The sequence below is a fragment of the Hippocampus bargibanti genome, linkage group LG06 (assembly GCF_051943395.1).
Source record: "Hippocampus bargibanti isolate YZ-2025 linkage group LG06, ASM5194339v1, whole genome shotgun sequence".
NCBI classification, from domain to species: domain Eukaryota; kingdom Metazoa; phylum Chordata; class Actinopteri; order Syngnathiformes; family Syngnathidae; genus Hippocampus; species Hippocampus bargibanti.
In genome coordinates, this window is record NC_142739.1 from 23,792,010 (window position 1) to 23,809,626 (window position 17,617).

The window sequence follows — 17,617 nt, forward strand, 5'->3', positions numbered from 1 at the left end:
GCACTGTGCGTTTATTAATTTAGTTATTCATACAGTTGTCCGTTTATCCACCAATTAGTTTATTTGTGTATGTATGTATTCATGTATTTGTCTATGTATTTATCAATTGTGTGTTTATTTTTTATTTATTCATACACTCATTCATTTATGTATTTTTTTATTTATGCAGCAATTAGTTTATTTATTTATTTATTTATTTATTTATTTATTTATTTATTTATTTATTTATGTACTTATTCATTCACTCATTCATTTATTTGTTTATACAGTCATTAGTTTATATACTGTTGTATTTATGTATTTATTTACTTATTTATTATGCATTGTGTGTTTAATTATTTATTCATGCACTCATTCATTTCTTTCATTATTTACGTACCCATTAGTTTAGTTATTTATGTATTTATATTAGGTTTTTATTTATTTTATGTACGTATTTATTTATGTTAACTTTTTACAGACTAATTGTAATGTAAAAATAGCATAATTGTAATAGTAACACACTCTCCGGTTTCTTCTTCTTGAAAAGAGCGACCACCACCCCAACCATCATGAATAAATAAATAAATAAATAAATCCTATTCATTCTTAAGGGTAATATGGATAATCTTTAACCCCTTTTGAAACAGTAACACAAAAAAGAACATAACACAGTCTTCATCATTGGAACACCCCCCCCCCCCCCCCCCCCGCCCCCAAAAGAACTAATTGGTGGTCTTAGAAAAACAAAAAAAGATTGTTCTGGGTTCATGAAATGAAATGTCAAAATCTGTGAAACTGCATCCATACGCAATTTCTCCACTGTGAGACTAATAAAGGCAAATCCAATCCAATCCAATCCAATACTTTTAATAATTTACGATACATATCTTTTGATGTAGATAATAAAAACCGTTTTCCTTTTACACCCAGCCTCACATTGAACACACACAGATATGTGCTTTTCTGGCTTTTCCTTTGACTTCTTTTGCCTCGATATTACCAACAGAATGTAGGACGAGAGCTTCCATCGCGGTGCCCTCGTACGAATACTCAGCGTCCATCAAGAGACCTCACTCCACCATCTCCAACAGCAGCACGTCATCCTCAAGCAGCCAATCGTCCTCCTCCCTCCTGGGACCGCTCAACCTCCACCTGTATTCTTCGCCTTCGCATCCGCACAGTCATCCTTACCCGCTGGCGACCGTTCCTTCCTTCACGCAGTGGCCTTACGATTGCATCGAGGAAGACGAGCTGGAGCACGACTGCGGGAGTCAGCCCTCCATGCGTGAGTTGGGATTTTTGACATCATGCGGTAGTTTTTGCAATTTTGGTCATGCTAATGCAACACTTTTATTGAATTGAATAGAACAAAGTCAGTCATGTAAAGGTTTCTTCAGCCATCATCTGTACGTCTTTGAAGGTGTCGAACTATTAGGTGTCGAACATTGAACTAAAATTGTGCTGCTAGCTTTGAGAGAGAGAGAGAGAGAGAGAGAGAGAGAGAGAGAGAGAGAGAGAGAGAGAGAGAGAGAGAGAAGAGAAAGAGAGAGTCAGAGAGAGAGTCAGAGAGAGAGTCAGAGAGAGAGTTAGAGAGTCAGACAGAGTCAGACAGAGAGTCAGACAGAGAGTCAGAGAGAGAGAGTCAGAGAGAGAGAGAGAGAGTCAGAGAGAGAGAGTCAGAGAGAGAGTCAGAGAGAGAGTCAGAGAGAGAGTCAGAGAGAGAGTCAGAGAGAGAGAGTCAGAGAGAGAGAGTCAGAGAGAGAGAGTCAGAGAGAGAGTCAGAGAGTCAGAGAGAGAGTCAGAGAGAGAGAGAGAGAGTCAGAGAGAGAGTCAGAGAGAGAGTCAGAGAGTCAGAGAGAGAGTCAGAGAGAAAGAGAGTCAGAGAGAGAGTCAGAGAGAGAGTCAGAGAGAGAGTCAGAGAGAGAGTCAGAGAGTCAGAGAAAGAGTCAGAGAGAGAGTCAGAGAGAGAGACACAGAAAGAGACACAGAAAGAGACACAGAAAGAGAGAGAGAGAGAGAGAGAGAGAGAGAGAGAGAGAGAGTCAGAGAGAGAGTCAGAGAGAGAGTCAGAGAGAGAGTTAGAGAGTCAGACAGAGTCAGACAGAGTCAGAGAGTCAGACAGAGAGTCAGACAGAGAGTCAGAGAGAGAGAGTCAGAGAGAGAGAGAGAGAGTCAGAGAGAGAGAGTCAGAGAGAGAGTCAGAGAGAGAGTCAGAGAGAGAGTCAGAGAGAGAGAGTCAGAGAGAGAGAGTCAGAGAGAGAGTCAGAGAGAGAGTCAGAGAGTCAGAGAGAGAGTCAGAGAGAGAGAGAGAGAGTCAGAGAGAGAGTCAGAGAGAGAGTCAGAGAGTCAGAGAGAGAGTCAGAGAGAAAGAGAGTCAGAGAGAGAGTCAGAGAGAGAGTCAGAGAGAGAGTCAGAGAAAGAGTCAGAGAGAGAGTCAGAGAGAGAGACACAGAAAGAGACACAGAAAGAGAGAGAGAGAGAGAGAGAGAGAGAGAGAGAGAGAGAGAGAGAGAGAGAGAGAGAGAGAGAGAGAGAGAGAGATATCCCTACTGTCCATAGGTGGCGGTGTAAGATCTCTGCTTTGATAGGTCTCTGCTCTACGGTTGGGGGAGCAGAGGACTATTCCCTGAAGGTAATCTGATTACTTCTTTTGTCCCGTCTGATTATGTCTGTGACTGGCCATGATGGCGCCATTTGCTCTGATATCACCTCGTCAGCATGACGAAGCCTACGTGGTAATGATCGAAGAAGTCTGTTGTAAGCACGATCCAAATTGAACCTCAAACCACCATGGCGATTTAGTGAAGGGTTTTGCTCTTTTACAAAAGCGGTGGTCTGGCACCGCCACCTCTGGACATTAGGGACATATATATAGGGCCAGAGCTCCCAGCACAATTTTAGTTCACTGACGAAGCTTTTTGGATGAGCAGCAAAACGTTCGACACCTTCAAAGAAGTACAGATGACGGCAGAAGAAACCTTTTCATCGATGGACCACTCCTGTACGACTGAGAGCTTACACAGACGACAAAGTCAGTCATGTTTAAGAAAATGAACATGTTTTTTTATCAACTCCTTTTTGCTTTATATTTGCTCAACACAATGTTACACAAGAGGTGTTTATGCCAATTAATCACGGTAACAAAACCATGACGCTGCCTCAACTTGCCTCTACAGCACAAATGATGACTCACGCTATTTGTCGTGATAAGGAAATGTTTGCTGTGTGTTGTATGTCAGTCACGGAGAGTTCCGAGACGTCGTCCCAATGCACTTCCAATGACAGCGTAACCGGCCTGAGCACTTTGACCTTACCCGGACCCGCCGACGGGCTGCTGGATTCGTACAACAACAACAACAATAACAACGAGGAATCCTCCTCCTTCCTGTGCTCCTCTGTGCCCACTCCCTCTGCGCAGGCCTCCTCCCTCTTCTCCATAAGTGAAGATCTCCACCCGCAGGGAAACAAGTTCATCACAGCAGTGAGTCATAACTTTGCCTCCTTGTTTTAAATCAGTGCTTCTCCAAACTTTTATTTATTAAGCCTCACCTTAAATAACCTTGAGCTCTCCAATTAATGTTTTCATGACGATTAAAATAAGATAGCGCAGACAGGGGATTTATTCCTCAAAGATATTTGAAGGATTTTATACACCACTGTAACGTGATGCACCGTTTGAACGTTAACTCATTCACTGCCATTCACAAATTTATTCGGGAATTGAAAATAGGATGTAGAGCGCCATTCCCGAATTGGTTAGCTCAGCGTATTCATACAACCCCTTCAGAATCAAGGTTTTAAAGTATGATTTTCTTTATTTATTTATTTTAAAAATGCTCTCATCAGGCAAAAGTGAGTGTAAATGTGAATATTCAAATGAGCCACATAAAAAAGCAGCGTTTATTAAATACTGTAAAGCACAATAAATGTCAAGTATATTGAGATCAGTGTTTTTTTTCCTTTGTTCTTGAACCAAAGTCAGCAGCTTTTGGTGAATTTGTAAAAGAGACATCAATAATAATAATAATAATAATAATAATAATAATAATAGTAATAATAATAATAGTAATAATAGTAATAGTAATAATAGTAATAGTAATAGTAATAGTAATAGTAATAGTAATAGTAATAGTAGCAGTAACAGTAATAGTAATAGTAATAGTAATAGTAATAATACTAATAATAGTAATAGTAATAATGCTAATAATAGTCAAATTACTACTACTACTACTACTACTACTACTACTACTACTACTACTACTACTAATAATAATAATAATAATAATAATAATAATAACACATTTCATTTATAAGAGACTTTCAAAACCTCAAGGTCACTTTATACTACTACTACTAAGAATAAGAATAAGAATAAGAATAAGAATAAGAATAAGAATAAGAATAAGAATAAGAATGACTATAATTACAAAGGCGTCATTTCTCTCATTGCTTAAAAAGTGCCAAGTATTATTATTATTTTTTTAATCATTCACTGAATTTTAATTCCACAGTATTTTGTAATGATAAAATCAACATGAACTGTATTGAGAATTGAATGTATGAAGGACATGACCATGACATTAATTTCAGCATCCATTTGGACTGACCTTTGCATTTCCAAATATGGTCATTTGCATCTCAAAATAGAATTTATATATGACCCAGGGTCGAAAAATAAATCTTTGAGTCCTGAAGGTAGCTTGTAGCTCAGTTTAAAGACTCCACTTTTTTGCCGTCTTGTTTTTTTTTTTTTTTACCAGAGCCAGACTTCTCATATCGCAGTAGGCCTCTCTACTGTGGTGTGACTTAAAACTGTGCTCAGTAAGTATTCGGCGTCACCGCTGTGGTCGTGTTAATAGCCTGTTCAACGACCATGACGATGACACATGGCCTTGTTACTAATAAAATGCGTGTGAAAAGCATGCATGGTCATGTGGGTTTGAATGCTTTGATTCTATTGGGTGTTTTTTACCTGCTTGTCATTATTGAACTGATTGTATGTGCACACATGCATGCTCTTGAATGCATGTAGTGATTTTTTTTAAGGTACAGTGGTTATCATATGTCTACATACCCCTGTTCAAATGCCAGATCCTTACAAGAATGGAGATGAATCATTTAAAAAAAGATACTTATGTATTTCCGTTTGGTCTTGAAGTAAAAATAAAAAATAAAAATATAGTTGCACATGCCTGTAGCAGTATGTGTTAGCGTAAAGCCTTGAACTAAAAAACAAATTAAAAATGTCAAGGAAAGCATCTGAAATTTATTTGTGGTAAACTGTAAGCACTTTAAAGGACAACCGATGTCTCCGGACAAGTTGTGTCCATAATTTGTAAAATGGCTTCAAATGACTTCTACTGAGCGTATTTTAATAAGATTCCACCGCATATACAGTAAAGTCTCGTTATATCGATATTCAAGGGAGTCCGAAAAAATATCGATATAACCGGGACTATCGATATATCCGACCCTGTTTGCATGTAATTTTCTCCGTGCGTGCATAGAAATAGTATCGATATAACCGGGACTATCGATATATCCGATATCGATATAACGAGACTTTACTGTAGCTATATTTTACATTTTAAGACTCGCGCTGAATATTCAGGAAGTCTTGTTCTTGAGTTGGTGACGAGTCCGTACGTGACGTCACTAAAGGAACGCCCCTGACCGAAAAAAAGACACATTGTAGCAGTCCTTCCATCACGTCAATGTATTTTGATGTACTTGTTTGGTCTGAAAACCTCATGTTGCACCAAAAAGCCGCCAGAAGAGGGTGTTCAAGCTCCATGGAAGGAATTTATCAGCCTGTGGAAACGGGCTGATTCATTCCTCACAGGAGCTGGTCGCCATTTTTCTGCCTCTTTTCTGGGATGCTACATTGCAGTCCAGATGCCTCAAAATGACACGGAATAAATTCTTTCATCGATTGCAAACATGTATGCTTTCCTCTTCAGAACTATTTGAATCATATTCATAACTGGATGTGTAACAAGAAAGCATATTCTCTGAATCTGAAGCCATTGTTTTGATTCTGCAGCAATGCAAGACGTATTGGCGTGACGTCACGAACTGGGGGCGGGACTTTTTGAAAATCCCCAATTCGCAGCTCAATTTTTTGCAATTTTAGCAACTTTAAGTCATTTTTATTGGTGTTTTGCATTTGACTAAAAATATCTGCCTGCATGTTTTGGGTATTTTATATGCTATAAAACGTTTTTCTGATGTTAGTTAGGAAACAAAAAAAATGGTATTGGTTGTCCTTTAAAGAAGTATTTGGAATGTATTTGTGGTAAACTCAAAGCACTTTCAAGGGTGATAGATGTTTGCCGGCTCTCATTGTGATGGGTTCTTTCTTAAAAATACAGCCATTATCGGGAAATGGGCGTGCCATTTATCATTTATGCACCCTTACACATACATTACGGTATTTGGATTGAAGGTTTGTTCTTTTCAATTGAGTTATAGGTCATATTATTGCAATGATTATTGCAATGATTTATACTGGGAGTCAAAAGCCCAGTAATTAAACAAGGGGTGTGTGGGTACTTTGTAACCACTGTAATATATTCATTTTTGAAACCAATGGTTGACTTTGGGTTCATAAAATGTTACGTGAATGTGATATGTCACCCAAAAAAGGTTTTGCTCACATTCAGCGTCATTTGTTACAAAAGTCACAACAGCTTGCATGCAAACTCCATTTTAATAGTCTCGGCGTGTACTAAAAACTTCTTATTTTTTTTGTCTTTGCAGCTGTGAAGTTCCGACAGAGCAAAATTGCAATGAAGACCTGACACCATGTTCAATTGAAATTTGAATTTCAAAAAGACAAAAAGTAGACACCACCACGATGGTACTCCTGTGTTAATATTGTAGATGTTTTTTTTTTCTATTGTTGCTGTTGCCATTATTATCATTGTGTAATTTACTAATTGCTGGCAGACAAATGACACAAAATTGCAGGTGATTATTTTTGTTTGCTGTCCAGCCTTGTGAGACTTGTACAGATGATTAAAAAAAGTTTGTATGAAATGATTTGTTGTGTTTATTATTTGTCTGTAATATTATGAGTCAGTGACAGATACACAGCGAGCAACCACAATATAGTATGTCGCAAAAAAGCTTTGTGGGTGGTAGAATGTGGCTTTCAGAGCACATATTTGACCCCATTTTTTTCTTAAACTCCCCTAAAGATTGAGATGGAAAAAAATGACACTGGGCAGTCTTCACAATTCGAACATTGGTTTGCAAATGTGTTTAATTATTCAACGTGACGGATTTCCCTTGGGAGATGCACATGCAGAGAATGACACTGAGTAAAAGCTGAAATCCCAAAATGCAAAGTTCCATCACCACCATCTACGAAGACATTTGGAGTTTAGGATTAATCGTGCGACGTTTACAGACGCTCCTCAATTTACGAATATTCGATTTAAGAATAACGGTACATACGAACATATTTGCGGGTACGGTAGATGCTGTAAGTTAGATTTTGTATTACACGCCTTTTTCCAGTCGACCTCGCTTGCGATTGAATGCGTACCGTGCTACATGCACGAACATAAATGCATTACGCGACGGACACAAAGGCTGACCAATCAGCGGCCGGCTATGCTGAAATGTTGCGAACGAGTTCAAGCCCTGATACGCTGAGTTCGTTTACGATTGACTGAGTAGAGTAAGTGGGCGGGGAGGAAACCCCACCTCCAAGTCGACTCTCCAGGAAGACACGATGAATATCCAAAAAGTAATGGCTTACTGATGACCCAAGGATATATGTCGCCGTACTACAGTAGGTGTGAATTTATTTTAATGACTGTTAGAGCGTCTGTGTTTTATACTTCACAGTTTAGTGTTTGACTTAAACATTCCATCCAAAATATAGCAATAAAGCAACTTACAAACAAATTCACCACCTTCTTACGAACATTCGAGTTACAAACAACGGTACATTCAAACATTTTTGTAGTAACATATGTAGTATTCTCTCAAGTTGTACATGTACATATCTTTATACTTTATAGAGCATATATTTTATGAAATGTTTATTTTTTTCAGTACAAACCAATACAGTTTACTTATACAAGCCCTAAACACACTAATATAAACCTGAAACATACTTATATAAACCTTAAACATAAATTCCATACAAACTATAGCAGTGAAGCAACTTATGAACAAATTCACCTTACGAATGACCGCTCGGAACGTATCGCGTTCGTAAGGTGGGGAGCGTCCGTATTCATGTATTTATTTTTTTGAAAATCACTCTCACCTTCAAATAATTTCCTTTTTGTGGCAATTGCATCAGATCAGTGGTTATCAAACCGATGGCAATGATTGCAAAAACGATACAGGATTTGTTGATGAAAAGGGATACCTAGAAGAAACACTGTCGTTATTTCAATTAAAGGACATACATGTGGCGGAAACAGACTTACTTAAAGTAACTAAAACCGGATATCTTATCAGTATGCTGGAAACCACTCCTGCAATAATGAACTGAAAAGCAGTAGACTTTCAAAGGATTGGATACAAATCTTTTAAAAAAATAACAGAACAAAAATCGATTTCTTACAAGGATCCCGGTCACGTGAGCAACTCGGAAGAGTGTGACGAGTGACTCATTCATCCTCAAGCTTATCGCCATCGTAAGACCAATTCCAACACTGGGCAGTCCACTGACAATCTGCAGGGACTGCAACAATTGAGTCATATAAATCACAGGTGTCAAAGTCAAGGCTGTGGGGCCAAATCTGGCCCACCACATCATTTTATTCGGCCAGTGAAAGCAAATCCAGCATGTCAAGTTCCATGATGCTAGCTAAAGTTCCATGATGCAAGCTAATGTTCATGATGCTAGTCCGAATCAAAATTTAAAATTAAAATAACAAAACAGTCATTATGGAGAGGATTAAATATTCGCCCCCCTGACAGGAAACTGTATCTACAATGTGGCCTGCGGCAAAAAAAGACTTTGACAGCCTTGATATAAATGAAGAATAAATAGAGATGTTACTAAAATATGTGAAATACTGAAGTGTGATAGGCTGAGAAAATGTCTTCTTCTTTTCCTTTCGGCTTTTCCCTTCAGGGGTCGCCACAGCGAATCAATGTCCTCCATCTATCCCGGTTTTGCGCATCCTCTTCTCTCACACCAGCTACCTGCATGTCCTCTTGGACCACATCCATAAACCTCCTCTTCGGTCTTCCTCTCGGTCTCCTGCCTGGCAGTTCAAGGCTCAGCATCCTTCTCCCGATATAGTCACTCTCTCTCCTCTGGACATGTCCAAACCATCTCAGTCTGGCCTCTCTGACTTTCTCTCCAAAGCCTCTAATATGAGTTGTCCCTCTGATATATTCATTCCTGATCCTATCCAACCTGGTCACTCCCAAAGAAAACCTCAACATCTTCAGCTCTGCTACCTCCAGCTCTGCTTCCTGTCTTTTCTTCAGTGGCACTGTCTCCAGTCCAAACATCATGGCTGGTCTCACCACCGTTTTATACACTTTTCCTTTCATTCTAACTGAAACCCTCCTATCACACATCACACATGACATTTTTCTCCAGCCGCTCCAGCCTGCCTGGACACGCTTCTTCACCTCTTTTCCACACTCTCCATTGCTCTGGACAGTTGACCCCAAGTACTTAAGATCCTCCACCTTCTTTATCTCTTGTCCCTGTAGCATCACTCTTGCACTTGGATCCCTCTCATTCACACACATATATTCAGTCTTGCTGTGACTGATCTTCATTCCTCTCCTTTCAAGGGCATATCTCCACCTCTCTAGTTTCTCCGCCACCTGTTCCCCGTTCTCGCTACAGATCACAATGTCATCTGCAAACATCATGGTCCAAGGAGATTCTTGTCTAACATCGTCTGTCAGCCTGTCCATCACCATAGCAAATAAGAAGGGGCTCAGAGCTGACTCTGGTGGAGTCCCACCTCCACCTTGAATTCCTCCGTCACACCGACAGCACACCTCACAACTGTCTTACAGTCATGATGCATGTCTTGCACCGCTCTGACATACTTTTCTGTCACTCGCGACTTCCTCATGCAATACCACAGCTCTTCTCTAGGCACCCAGTCAGACGCTTTCTCCAGATCTACAAAGACACAATGCAATTCCTTCTGACCGTCTCTGTACTTCTCTATCAGCATTCTTAAAGCAAACACTGCATCTGTCGTACTCTTTTTTGGCATGAAGCCATACTGCTGCTCACAAATGTTGATAGGCTGAGAAAATGTAAAATCTAAAAAAATGTGCACACTTGCTTTAAATAAAACTTGAGTAAAACATCTCATTCAGTCGCTTTTTGATAACATGAAAATGATTATTAACTCATTCCCTGCCATTCCCGAATTTATTCTGGAGCGGGTCAGACCTCTGGCAAAGTTTTTCTCTTCTACGAGGGGGCAGCATTTGCCTTTTGTCCATGTTAGCGCTTTGTTACTGCTTCAGCTTGTTGTTAAAGCGCTATATAAATCAATATGTATTGTATTGTAGTGTATTTTGTACAGTCTCCCCCATTTCAATCTCAGATAACTCAGGATCCATATAACTTGGGAATTAACTTTTTTTCTGATGAAAGAAGAGAGTTGAAGGTTTCTTACGCTGAATTGAATGTCTATATACTCCTAAAACTCAATATTTTGTGGATCCTGGAATTTGAGTAAAAATGATGAAAAACCTGGCACTGGAGTGGACACATTTTTGCACATCGTCTGGCAGTGAATGAGTTAAAAAAATTACCTGCACTATTTTTTTTTTTTGTTGCAATAAAAGTATATCAGTCAATGCATGCAACCTTTTATTTTTTGTATCATTTAAGAGAAAGACTACAAGAAACCGAAGCGGTTTCCTGTTGCTGACTTTCAAATAGGCTGGACATCCTTTAACCATAAACCGCAAAACTATCTACAGTACCTGTCTGTGTATCGAATATGTCAAACTTTTTTCATAATACAACATTCACTCGGATTCTTCCAGGGCTCTGGTTTGAAAACAAGTTTTGAAAAGCACTTATAAATGAAATGTATGATTATTATAAGGCGCACCCCCAATGAATTGTTTATTCTCAAACTTTTTCAATATACAGTGATACCTTGGCTTACGAACTTAATTGGTTCCCAGACAGAGTGTGTAAGGCGAAAAGTGTGTATCCCAAAAATTAATTTCCCATAGGAAACCTTTAAAATGAGAATAATTCGTTAATAAAACATACGTATAAGGCGCACCGGATGACAAGGCGCACCTTCAATGAATGTTTTTTTTTCTCAAATATAATATATAAATACATAAAAGTTTTGCAAATATAAGGCACATTATGAGGTGCTACAGTAGAGGCTGGGGTTACGCACTACTTCTTCTAAAGGGGGAAATGAAGTCGCTGGCTGCTGACAGTAGTTGCGAAACCTGTTGTGGCTCAATATTACTTCTCATATCAGGCGCACTGGCATATTAGTAGCGGAGTCATCTTTTGAAGAAAACCAAGGCTTTTGGGTGCCCTTTGTACACTGGAAAATACAGTAACTGAATTCAAAATGAAATTAAAAACCAACTGTCCTGAAAGATCCTGACCCGGGAATAAAAAATATACATCCACGACAACACCTCCAGTGACATTGATCATATCATCCATGCGGGTCGGCCTTACCCCGATGACAGCAGTTTTGGTCTGTAGCAAGTCATTCAAAACCTCTTTCTCCTCCTCTGTGACCTGTGTGGCTTTGTATTGTAGCAGATTTGGTAATTTCTCATCGTCTGTCCACAGGCCTTGTTCATCTTCTTGGATGACCATTTTAACATGTGAACAAGCCATGCGCCACTCACCTGCAAATATATCATCAAAATATGTTTTTTTTCCCGTTGTGAGCTCCTCCATATTTTCATTTATTTTATGTTATTGGGAATGTCCTAAGGCTAAAGTGTCAAAGTCATTTTTGCCATGGACCACATTTTAAGTTTCCTCTCGAGAACCGTTATGAATTTGGGAAAGCTATTAGATTGTTTAATCCCCTCCACATATTACATATAGAGCACACAACAAATTAATTCATAACTTGTTTTCAAAATTTAGGTCTTAAATAATGACTGTTATTGTCGTGTACAAACGACAATTTGAAATTTTAGTTGGGACTTTAGCAAGCATCATGGAATTTCACATGTTTAATTAGCTATTGCGGGCTGAAAAAATGGATTGGATTAGATTGATTTATCCTTTATTAGACTCACACTGTAGGAATTGACAATTCACAGCAGCAAAGTAATGAAAGTAATGAAAGGATAGGAAGAAGTAGAAAAACAAAATACAGGAACTGCTGGAAAGGCAGCTACACTTGAGGCGCCATCTTGAAGTCAAAATAACATAAAAACTGCTTAACAAATAATGTGACACAACACAAAAGCTCCTGTATTTTGTTTTTCTACTTCTTTCTTTCCTTTTCCCTTCCATTCATAACTTTGCTGCTGTGAAATGTGAATTTCTCCACTGCGACACGAATAAAGGTACATCCAATCCAATCCGAAAGACACAGTCAATCTTAAGCACTCGGTGCACCATCTTTGTTGTATGAAGCAGTTCTAGATGAAAGAAGAGAGGATCAAAGCGTCTTTTTCATCAGTGCATCAGAGACGTCATGGTGGAATGGGCACGTCTGCTACAAGCTAAATGTTGAAAGCAAACACGAAGCTGTAGCATCCATTGATGAAAAGAGAATGTCTCACATCCCTTGTCCCACGTAAATCCGGTTCAATTCCAAATCGCGACAGTTCCACATATGCATACGTATCATGTGACGGGCCAGATTTGGCCCCCGGGCCTTAACTTTGACACCTGCGATGTATATTCTATGGCAATCGGGCACTTGTGCGAATTATCATAACCATCAGGGAAAAAAATGTTTTTGGTCACATTTTTAACATTTTTGTAATTGTGTTAATTGAAATTTCAGGCAGTTTATTGAAAGTACATGAAGTTCAACTTTTAAAGATTCATTTGAAATTTCCTTGTGGCTTTGTACCACGACTGAAGTGTTTGATATATTTGATGTTGCAAAATATAGTTTTAGCGCACAGAAATTGAGGTTTTTTTTAACAAAATTTGTTATTTTAATAATACTCCATGAAAACTGCATTTGAGTACAGTGAAATGTCGGGTAAACTTCATTGAATCAAATCTTTCAAATCTTGATCTTGATCTAACATGGTCTGCGTTTAGTCAAGATTTGAGATGTGAATGTGTGCAGGAGTATTTTGACTTACCTTGTCAGAATGTAGTTGTCCCTTCAAGAAGTTCTTTTCTAAACTAGAATTCGATGTGAGAAGATGTGACGAAAGGGTCACACTTGTCACTTCCTCACTTGACACTTGGCTGCAAGATCATCCATCCTGCGTGACCTGAAAGCGTGTATTTTATGGTATGTACTGATCCTCACTTTGCAACATATGAGGTAGTGTGCCATATTATTTGGGGTCATTTTTCAAGGTTTCAATTCCATGTATTCATTCTACGCTTGAGTGAAAGTCATCCCCATCATTATTTCCTTGTTAAACTCAATGGATGAACGGTAAATCATAAATTTGTTGCTTTTAATGGATCAACGCCCAAAAATCACAGTGTGATCTTTCGTCTTACAGAAGGACAATGAGGAAAAGCTTTGTGTGTGACGACTCCATAATCATCAATATTCCCATCAGGATGGACAGCGAAAGACGCAGCCATGTGATGCTGGGAGAGTTACATTGTGTATTCCGAGATACGTTCAAGGTTTTTGTTTACAATGGATTCCCAAAGCCTCTTGGAGTAAGTGTGCATGTGTGTCTTTATGTTCAGTGTTGGACCTGATGTTCTGTTTTATTTGTTCTATTGATGTTAATTTTTGCAGATTTACAAAAACAAAATCGTGATATTCCCCCTCGTGGTCAAAACTAAAAGTTGCATGTAAGACTTGGGACTGGTTTCCAATACAGCAGATAGTTAATGGTGATGACGACATCTGTCCAAATTTGTTGAAAAACAACAACTTTATCCTACCACCTTTTTAAATCCGTCTCAATAATGTAATGAATTGAAAATAATAATAGGGTTTTTCTCAGCAATTTTTAGGTGGGAGTAAAATTTGATCAATTAATTACACATCTTAATTGATAAAATGGTTTAATCGCTTTATAGTATATATATATATATATATATATATATATATATATATATATATATATATATATATATATATATATATATATATATATATATATATATATATATATATATATATATATATATATTTTTTTTCTTGTGGAAGCCTATTTTTTTTTTTCATAGTTTTCAGGTGACCTATGGGCCACAGTGCACTCCTGCTGGGATACTGACGGCCCGATATCCCTGGAGGAAAAAATTTCAAACTCCATAGTGATGCCGGAATACCTCACGGCCATCCACTGAGCACTGAAGTGATTGAAATCAGCCTTGTTTCATGATGCTGTTTGTTATAAATAAATAATCATTTCTTGCCCAATTGAGGGAAATCAGATCATTTCCCAAGAAAAGTTGTTTAGGATTAGTGCTGTCAACGGATGCTAATTCCTCTTCTTTTTTTCAATATGCAGGCAGCACAATGTCTTGCTGGAGTCTCACTTGTCGGTCAAGGTCTGATGTTCTATCAGAGTTCCGCTGATATGCTCCTGATCTTTCCTAGTTTTCTGGTAAATACTATTCCGCTCTCATCCCTTTTTCATTTATTTTCACATGATATGCGCTATTTTTTTTGTTTTCACTCGGTTCGTATATTTTATCACTGTTCGTTTGTGCTGTGTGGAACGCTGACCTATGCGACAGGATGTGGCCCCAACATGCGGGTGGTAAGTAGACTGTGAGGGGGAAATGGTCTTTAATTGTGTTGTTTCAGGAGTGTTGTTTTGGATGGTAAAAATGTTTTTGCGGCTTTAAAGGACAACCGACGTCCCCGGACAAGTTGTGTCCATAATTTGTAAAATCACTTCAAATGACTTCTACTGAGCGTATTTTAATAAGATTCCACCGCATATAGCTATATTTTACGTTTTAAGACTCATGCTGAATATTCAGGGAGTCTTGTTTTTGAGTTGGTGACGAATCCGTACGTGACGTCACTAAAGGACCACCCACTGACCGTACATTCTCGCATTGTCCTTCCATCATGTCAATGTATTTTGCTGTAGTTGTTTGGTCTGGGGACCTCGTGTTGCACCCAAAAGCCGCCAGAGGGCGTCCAAGCGCCATTTAAGAATTTATCAGCCTGTGGAAATGGAGGTTGTCACAGGATGTCGCCATTTTGTGCCTCTTTTTTGTGAGAGATTGTCCCCCAGTGTTGCCTCAAAATGGCCCAAATAAATTTTTAATAAACTTTAATCGATTGCAAACATGTATGCTTTGCTCTTCAGAACTATTTGAATCATATTCATCACTGAATGTGTAACAAGAAAGCATATTCTCCGAATCTGAAGCCATTGTTTTGATTCGCAAGCAATGCAAGACGTCTTGGTGTGACGTCACGAAATGGGGGCGGGACTTTCTGAAAATGCCCAATTCGCAGCTCAATTTTTTGCAGATTTTGGACACTTTAAGTCATTTTTATTGGTGTTTTGCCTTTGACTAAAAATATCATACTGCATGTTTTGGGTATTTTGGATGCTATAAAACGTTTTTCTGGTGTCAGTTAAAAAACAAAAAAGTGACGTCGGTTGTCCTTTAAGGGTTGTTTTTTTTTCTTCTCTAGGCCAAAGTGTCGTTCTGTCTGAACCTCATCAGCTTCATGGAGTCAGTTGTGTTACTTTGCCTTTTTCTGCTCGACCACCGCTTATTTCAGGAGGTTACCTCACATGAGCTCAAGGTAAGTTCAATACAGTATTTGGATTTTTACTTCTGGCTGGAAGGCTCGATATGAGATGGCTATATATTCGCTGGCTAAAAGCTATCTATTTGCTAGCTATTAGCTATCTATTCGCTAGCTATTAGCTATCTATTTGCTTGCTAGCTAGCTTTCTATCTATTTGTCTTACTATTCTATCTGAGTTACTTCTGGGTTGAGTGAACGCTGGCGCATGTAGCTGCCGCTGCTCGCCCACAGGAAAATTTATCCTGGTACTGTAAAGTGACCTTGAGAGTTTTGAAATGCGCACCAAATTCAGCAGACATTTAAACAGCTTCTTCCCTCAAACCATTAGCTCTTTAAACAGTAGCCCAAATGGAACTGTATAGTACCTCTTTGCAATTTTTTGGGTGATGATACTAGTGTAGCGTGTTCTACCGGAAACAAATTCCTTGTGTGTTCTACATACTTGGCAATAAAGGTGATTTTGATTCTGAAAAATGAAATGTATTATTATTATTATTATTATTATTATTATTATTATTATTATTGCTCTGTTCTTTTTCCATAGATGCAAAAAGGAATCAAGGCAACGGCTGCAGGCCTGTTTGTGGTTCAGTGCTTGATGGCCTTATTTCTGATCTTCTGGCAGAGTAAAGCCGTGTGCAGACAACATTTTAACATGCTGGTAAAGTTGCCTTATATTTTATGTACTTTACCTTCAAACTAATTTGGAACAATTAAACTAATGCTGAGCACTTTCACCTGCAGCCTATTGTTCAGATGAAACGGGAGGATTAACAAGCTGATGCAATGACAACCTAACAAGATCAACTGCTTTTGAGTAATATTAGCGCATCAGTGTTGTCTACCTGACAACATATGAGTGTATACTATAAGCCATCATGTTTTGTTGTTGTCACATTTCAAAATGTTTGTCTCTGTACATGCATTGCTTGTTTGTATGTGAATTACAGTATTTTCCAGAGTATAAGGTGTACCCCGAATTAATGGTGTCTTTTCATACTTTTTCCATATACAGTGAGACCTCAACTTACAAACACCTTATCTTACAAACTTTTCGTCTTACAAACGTCAAATTTATGAAAATTAAACCTTATAATAAGCACTATTTTCATAATACACACCCACCACGGCTGGCGGAGTGATCTTCGGCGGAAGCACACGACCGAACAGCACCAGAGGTTAAGTTACCAACAGTCCTTATGGAAGGTGACTCTCCTTCCATAAGCCATCGACCATCAAAAAGGTAAATAAAACTATTTTACAGCACAGTTTATTTCTTTAATTACAGTCGTCATGTAATGCGCCTCTCTTTCCAAACAGCAATTCCCTTTGACCTTCGACCTCCAACGCCATTCCATCAAGCCATAAATGACCATCACAAATGTAAATAAAGTGACTTTATGATACAATGCAGTGTATTTCTTTCATTACAATACAATAGCACATTTATTATACATAGAATAAGGTATGTTTGGTGCAGTTTTTTTAGGCTTATTTAGTTGAAAAATATATTTTATGGAAATCCGGGAATGGATTATTCCCATTTTAATGGTTTCCTATGAGAATTTTTTTTTAGATACACACTTTTCGCCTTACACACTCTGTCTTTGAACCAATTAAGTTCGTAAGTTGAGGTCTCACTGTACTATACTATTTCCATCAGGCGCAACTGATGATGAGGTTTAAATTGAAATACGTAAAGTCAAACCTCAGTTTTCATCCATAATCCGTTCCAGTACCATGCTCGA

General features: G+C 38.4%; 3 protein-coding genes across 4 annotated transcripts in view; 2 read left to right on the top strand and 1 right to left on the bottom strand.

Moving 5' to 3' along the window:
• The window catches only part of plekhg4b (pleckstrin homology domain containing, family G (with RhoGef domain) member 4B), a 43,660-nt gene extending 36,635 nt beyond the window's left edge, over positions 1-7,025 (top strand). Inside the window, exons 22-24 of the mRNA XM_088998492.1 lie at positions 989-1,267; positions 3,222-3,463; positions 6,742-7,025. Coding sequence (XP_088854618.1) covers positions 989-1,267; positions 3,222-3,463; positions 6,742-6,747 — 527 coding nt within the window. The 3' untranslated portion in view covers positions 6,748-7,025. The remainder of the gene's footprint in view (positions 1-988; positions 1,268-3,221; positions 3,464-6,741) is intronic.
• A 203-nt stretch (positions 7,026-7,228) lies between these two features.
• On the bottom strand, positions 7,229-13,402 carry LOC148896869 (uncharacterized). Of its 2 annotated transcripts, none has more exons than XM_088997894.1 (6): positions 13,258-13,402; positions 11,651-11,826; positions 8,567-8,686; positions 8,434-8,490; positions 8,264-8,368; positions 7,229-7,347 (listed from the first exon to the last, which is right to left on the bottom strand). In XM_088997894.1, exons 2-6 carry the CDS (start codon positions 11,813-11,815, stop codon positions 7,246-7,248), a joined length of 549 nt encoding a protein of 182 aa, XP_088854020.1. In that variant the 5' UTR covers positions 11,816-11,826; positions 13,258-13,402; the 3' UTR covers positions 7,229-7,245. The 2 variants fall into 2 exon arrangements, with proteins under 2 accessions (XP_088854020.1, XP_088854021.1); XM_088997895.1 differs by having other exon boundaries at positions 8,567-8,677; positions 13,258-13,399.
• Positions 13,303-17,617, top strand: part of LOC148896870 (uncharacterized) — a 68,993-nt gene continuing 64,678 nt past the window's right edge. Inside the window, exons 1-6 of the mRNA XM_088997896.1 lie at positions 13,303-13,412; positions 13,633-13,798; positions 14,602-14,697; positions 15,750-15,863; positions 16,414-16,530; positions 16,614-17,112. Of these exons, the coding sequence (XP_088854022.1) occupies positions 13,640-13,798; positions 14,602-14,697; positions 15,750-15,863; positions 16,414-16,530; positions 16,614-16,643 (516 nt within the window). The 5' untranslated portion in view covers positions 13,303-13,412; positions 13,633-13,639 and the 3' untranslated portion in view covers positions 16,644-17,112. The remainder of the gene's footprint in view (positions 13,413-13,632; positions 13,799-14,601; positions 14,698-15,749; positions 15,864-16,413; positions 16,531-16,613; positions 17,113-17,617) is intronic.

What these genes read in the sequence shown, in the direction of transcription:
- LOC148896869 (XM_088997894.1), bottom strand. Translation starts at nt 11,815, where the DNA reads ATGGCTTGTTCACATGTTAAAATGGTCATCCAAGAAGATGAACAAGGC. An exon ending in CCAAAACTGCTGTCATCGGG is followed by an intron (nt 8,687 to 11,650) that starts GTAAGGCCGACC and finishes CAATTGTTGCAG; the next exon opens with TCCCTGCAGATTGTCAGTGG. An exon ending in CTCACGTGACCGGGATCCTT is followed by an intron (nt 8,491 to 8,566) that starts GTAAGAAATCGA and finishes ACTGCTTTTCAG; the next exon opens with TTCATTATTGCAGGAGTGGT.